At 33.2% G+C, this 6,000-nt stretch overlaps 1 protein-coding gene across 2 annotated transcripts; it reads left to right on the top strand.

Annotated features, from left to right (window-relative positions):
• Positions 1-1,444: 1,444 nt before the first annotated feature.
• Positions 1,445-5,271, top strand: LOC111403916 (cytochrome P450 704C1-like). Of its 2 annotated transcripts, none has more exons than XM_023032581.1 (6): positions 1,445-1,868; positions 2,638-2,853; positions 2,933-3,223; positions 3,498-3,818; positions 3,949-4,152; positions 4,864-5,271. In XM_023032581.1, exons 1-6 carry the CDS (start codon positions 1,569-1,571, stop codon positions 5,050-5,052), a joined length of 1,521 nt encoding a protein of 506 aa, XP_022888349.1. In that variant the 5' UTR covers positions 1,445-1,568; the 3' UTR covers positions 5,053-5,271. The 2 variants fall into 2 exon arrangements, with proteins under 2 accessions (XP_022888349.1, XP_022888350.1); XM_023032582.1 differs by having other exon boundaries at positions 3,949-4,161; positions 4,864-4,994.
• Positions 5,272-6,000: the final 729 nt, after the last annotated feature.

Genomic DNA, 6,000 nt, shown 5'->3' with positions numbered 1-6,000 from the left:
CATTATCTCGAAACTCATTTTGAGAACTATATCGTAGAATATCGAATAATCTAAATAAATATCGAAAATAGTTAAACGGAGATTAAACGTATGTGTTAACAAATGCGTATAAGTCATTTTTTTTAAAAAAAAATCAATTCTTTTTTTCTTTTTAATTCTTTTCTCTTCCAAATAAAACTTAATTTTTCAGTTTTAACGAAAAAGTTATTTGTAGGTTAAAAAAATTTAAAAAAATTATATATAGTGTGGTCTCTGTGCATGGAGGATTATTCAAATTTTTTTTTTTTTACTTTTCCGTTCTCCATTTTCATACGCTATGGCCACGCCTTTTCAAATTAACTCATTTACTTATATTATTATATTATATATATAATGTAAGAAAGGCAATGTGAATCTATGTAACACGCAACTTTCCATACCTCCCCGCCTTACTCCGTGCTGACCACTTTTATAAGTAAAAAAAAAAAAAAATCACTTTTAGTAAAAAAAAATTTAAAAATAAACATATTAACAAAAAATATTTCTAATATATGTAAAAATTACTTATATAAGTAAAAAAATTCGTTTAAAATTATTTAGAAATAAAAAATAAAATAAAGTTATGAAAGTTAAATAAAGAATATATAAATATTATTTAATTAAAACTGAAAATTTTACTTTATAAATAATTATTTTTTTTATCAATTTATTTAAATTTATTTTTAATTCTTTTCTCTTTCAAATAAAATTTATTAAATTTTTTTTTTAATTCTTTTGCCCTACAAGCCTTGGAGTGACTGTTGTATCGTCCGAAAAATAAGTCTGCTGTTAGGGTTCTAATTCTTACACCAACAAGGGAGTTGGTCATCCAATAAGTGTCATTTCAAGTTATTTTACGTGCGAACCTGAGTTTGTTATTTAAATGTTTGTGTATGTGGATATTCTCTTTCAATTTACAACTGCATGAGTTATTTTTGAACTACAAGTATAGCCTCTCAAATTGAAGTTGCTAAAAAAAATATTTTGCAAAATTCAATTTACAACTTATTTGCAATATCAGATAAAAAAAATATCTTCATCTACATTAAACAAAAAAATACAATAATAATTAAAAATAAATTATCGTTGACATATATACAATCACAACATTCATTATACTTATTTATAAAAATAAAAATAAATTATCGTGACATAAAATATACAGTCGATCAAAAGATGAGAATCAAACAAACACTTCTTCTTTTCAAATACTTTTTGTACAATATATAAATTTTACGCTAATAAAATCAAAATAAATACAAAATTCGTGCAACGCACAAGACGCAAACTAGTGTTAAAAAAAGCTTGAATGGCAAAATGTTTCTCCTTAAAAATTAGGCACCAAACTTATAAGGACTTTATGTTAAGGACCAAAAATGCAATTTCTTTACTGCGGTTGGGGAAAAGATTGAAGGAACAAGGAAATCCATTGAGCACCCAGTGGTCTTTGTGAGTCAATCGCACGCAGTTTTTCCTCTCCAACTACTGTACAGTTGACTTTAATATATATCCATGAAACTATCACTACAATCCACACAGAGAGGAGTGCCATGGACTTGACCACCCTGAGTAACCCCTTGTTGATCTCAATTTTTGCTGTAATTCTGGCAATATGTGCCGTCAAGAAAATCTTAGGATCATCAAAGATGGAGAAGAAAAAATACCATCCAATTGCTGGAACAGTGTTGCATCAGCTGCTTAATTTCCGCAGGTTGCACGATTACATGACTGAATTGACGCAAAAAAATATGACTTTCAGACTGCTTTACCTTAACAACAGTGAAGTCTACACTGCAGACCCTGCAGTTGTTGAATATGTACTCAAAACAAATTTTGCAAACTATGGCAAGGTACTACTACCTTTCTCACTCTCTATCTATTATCTAATGTTAAGCTCAATATTGCACGTTGCTTGAATACGAAAACGCCGGTTAATTCCCGGAATTCAAACTCTTTTGGCTTATTTCCATCTTGGTTATGATGACCAGTGTAAAAGAAAGTAAGTTAACTTGATGACCCTTTTGGCTTCTCCCCTTATTTTGGCTTCCAATTCCCCAATGTGTATGTCTTTTAGCTTATTTGTTTCTTTCAGTCTTCAAGCTTGAGAGGATCAATACATGATTTGGTTTGTCGATAATCTAGCAGAATTGAGTATAATCCATTTGTCCAAACAAAATAAAGGAATGAATTTGATATAATTAACTCACCTTTAGCTTGTGTTTGCAAACAAGCAAATGGTAATTTCATGAGACCACAAAGGGTCTGTTTATATAATAAGATACAAGTCTCATTAGTTGTATTGCATCGTGAAACTCGGGTTGTTGTACTTTATGGAAGCCCCTTGACTGCGAATTATTTGTTTTGGTCTAATGTTCCTACTCTATGAAGTATGGAGGCCCTTTCTTTTGCGTGTATGTGTGAGAGGCCGAAGTGCGCACATCGAGGGTGGATGACTATAAATCTGAGTGTCCCCTTTGCTTCTTTTCTGATTATTCTATTACGGCTGTCACTCTGATAAGTCGGGATTAGGGAATTGCTTCAAGGATCGTGTTATATGAGCATAATCCTGAGGTTGAATGTTAAGGTTTTCGATTTCTAATACAGAATCAATTTTTGCAGGGCTGGTACCACCATAACATCTTGAAAGATCTTCTGGGTGACGGGATCTTCACAGTTGATGGAGAAAGGTGGAAACACCAGAGGAAAATGTCAAGTTACGAATTCTCAACCCGAAACCTGAGGGATTTTAGCAGTGGTGTCTTCAAAACCAATGCAGCAAAACTTGCTGGGATAGTTTCTGAAGCTATAGCCTCAAATCAGATCATAGAAATTCAAGTAGCCCCATATACCATCATAAAACTATATCAGGATCCTTTCATCAGATAATGTACTAATGATTTCTCTAAATTCACAGGATTTATTCATGAAATCCACTTTGGACTCAGTTTTCAAGGTTGTACTTGGCGTCGATTTAGACAGTATGCGTGGAACAAACGAGGAAGGGACTCAATTTTCCAAGGCTTTTGATGAAGCAAGTGAATTGACCGCTTACCGTTATGTTGATATATCCTGGCCAATCAAACAGTTCTTTAACATTGGATCAGAGGCTAAATTGAAGAGTTGTATGAAGATAGTTAATGAATTCGTTTACAAAGTCATCCGTAACAAGATCGAACAAGTGCACAAGCCAAGCGATCACTTGTCAGTGAGTTAAACTCCATAACATTCTAATGGATTTGTCGGACAGTGGAGCCTATTGTTGTTTTTGGGTCACAAAAGAGCCATAGGGTTTTTTTTTACACATCTTTGTTCATTATAGTGAAAACCTGGAATGGCATATGGTCGTAACACTCACATTGAGGGCAAACTACTATCTATGGGCTTCTCATATTTCTGATTCGTTTTGTTTATATTTGTTCTCATAATTGGAATTGGGCTTAATCAATAACAAACTGATTTCTGGGTGTTTCTAATGACAGCTGAATAAAGGAGATATTTTGTCAAGATTTCTGGATATGAATGAAACAGATCCAAAGTACTTGAAAGACATAATACTAAGTTTTATAATAGCTGGGAAGGATACAACAGCAAGCACTCTTTCCTGGTTCTTTTACATGATGTGCAAACATCCTCTCATACAAGAAAAGATTGCAAAAGAAGTGAGGGAAGCTGCAAAACTTCAGAAGAATACGAGCATTGATGAAATGGCAAACATTATTACTGAAGAAGCATTGGACAAAATGCAGTTTCTCCATGCAGCCATAACGGAAACTCTCAGACTTTATCCTGTGGTCCCGGAGGTAATAAATAATTTGAATCCAGCTTGACATGTATATACATGTTTGATCTCATTTACAAATTTGACGCTTCTCATACTACTTAGCTTTCATTCTTGTTCTTGTTTGATAATTTAAATATTCGATGTACCAGGATGGAAAGATGTGTTTTTCAGATGATACTTTACCGGATGGATTCAGTGTGAAGAAAGGAAACCTGATTGCGTACCAACCATGGGCAATGGGAAGGATGAAATCTTTATGGGGCGAGGATGCAGAGGAGTTCCGGCCCCAGAGATGGTTAGATGAAAACGGTGTCTTCCAGCAAGAAAGCTCTTTTAAGTTCACAGCCTTCCAAGTAAGCTAAGTAGGTTTTGTTATTTTTGTTATTATAATTAAATACCACAATGTGGTTTTGCTTAAAAGAAATAAGTTTCTTGTACTCTGTTCCTTCAAGAAACACGTTCATTTATTTCAATTTTGTCTTCAAGACGCTATCTCATATATAGGCCAGACTCTTTTTTCTTATCAAATTCCTACACGTATACATTTCTAATAAATAGGTGTACAGAGAGACTTAAATTCAGGACTTGTGCTTGCAGTAATATTATATTGAACTATCCCGTATAAAAGCTTAAACAGTTAGAGATAACACACATTATGTAACTAAAATTTAGTCTCCTACAATCACCTCCGACATCCTCTGTCTTCTCACATCTACTGGGATGAGCACACAATGTTCTACACAAATTATGCTAACATGAAGTTCTAATAGAGAATTTAAAAATAAAAATCCCCAAATAACAACAGACAAGAAGAAGACATTGCCAAAAGCCTCGTACTTTTTTTTCTTTTTCTTTTTTTTTTTTGCAGGAATTACCAAAAAAAGGTTCACAATCACTATCTATTGTGGTGGCATATCCAGTGATAAATTTCATCTCTCTCTTCTTTTACATTGTCGCCAAATTTATTCTTTTTCGAGCAAGCATGAATATAATTTTATTCTTTGTTTGCTTCCTTAAAGAGTGGAACATCATACTCGTGTAGTGAATGTAAATTGTGTATGCAGGCAGGACCAAGAATCTGTCTCGGAAAAGAGTTTGCTTACAGGCAGATGAAAATATTTGCTGCTGTGCTGCTTGGTGTTTTCTCGTTTAAGTTGAATGATGAAAAGAAAGCTGTGAATTACAGAACAATGCTAACACTGCAGATTGATGGGGGCCTCCATCTTCGTGCTGCTCACAGATTCGGATGCTGAAATTTGGTCGAGGCTTCTGCATCTCTTTTGTGTATGGACTGTATGCCAATACTACTTAGTAAGTACGAATTGTAAAACATGGTGTTTTTATGTGTATCAAATATATGTTCGACAGAAATGGAAAGAATGCATCTCCCTTTCTCATGGAGATATCAATAAATGTATAATTAAGTATGCAATTGTTGAATGAAATCAAGATTATCCTATTGATCAAGAAAATGATACAGATTGTACCTGCTCGATTGACAACTATATTGATACTGTCCAATGAAATGACGCAATAAATCGACTCGCATGTGTTTCATGTTACATTCTTCATCTAGGTCTCGTTAGTATCATTTAGGTTGTACTTTCATTTTGTCACGAGATACTTAACAGATTGTTTCATCGGCAAGGGTTGCTTGCATATCCTATGATTATGTCCCTTACCACCATAGATTCCGCACTTTGTTTCTTGAGCTTTGAAAGATACCTCGCCTAATGTCTCTTTGTTACTGCTGGAAGTATTTCTTTCCTTCTAATGTTATCGGGTAATGTCCAAATGAATATGGATGTTAATTAATTGAGAATTCATAATAGGAAATTCATACATTGATGAAAGAACATAGGTGAAGTACATGTACATTAATGGGAACTAAATGGTTAAATAAATTAAATACATATTTAAAAACTAAAAGTAAGATATTATTGAAATAATTGAATTATAGTAGGACTAGAATCGTCAAAAAAATCATTTCAACTTGACGTGATATTTAATATATTTTAGATTATGGAATGGAATGTTGTTGTTTCAACAACAGCAACGCACAATGTGCAATTATCAATCTAATCCAAACTCGCAGTTTTACTAAAGTTAGGTGTCCAAAGATTGCCATACGTAGATGTAAAGTCACAAGGCAAATATTTGCACACCTTGCTGTGAATCAACTAATTCATTGTTCAATCACT

This window comes from Olea europaea, chromosome 11 (assembly GCF_002742605.1).
Source record: "Olea europaea var. sylvestris chromosome 11, O_europaea_v1, whole genome shotgun sequence".
Lineage (NCBI taxonomy): Eukaryota > Viridiplantae > Streptophyta > Magnoliopsida > Lamiales > Oleaceae > Olea > Olea europaea.
This window is presented reverse-complemented; position numbering and strand designations above follow the sequence as displayed.

Coding starts and splice junctions, on each gene's coding strand:
- LOC111403916 (XM_023032581.1), top strand. CDS start 1,569: ATGGACTTGACCACCCTGAGTAACCCCTTGTTGATCTCAATTTTTGCT. Junction 1,869..2,637: donor ATTTTGCAAACTATGGCAAG/GTACTACTACCT, acceptor CAATTTTTGCAG/GGCTGGTACCACCATAACAT. Junction 3,224..3,497: donor AGCCAAGCGATCACTTGTCA/GTGAGTTAAACT, acceptor TTCTAATGACAG/CTGAATAAAGGAGATATTTT.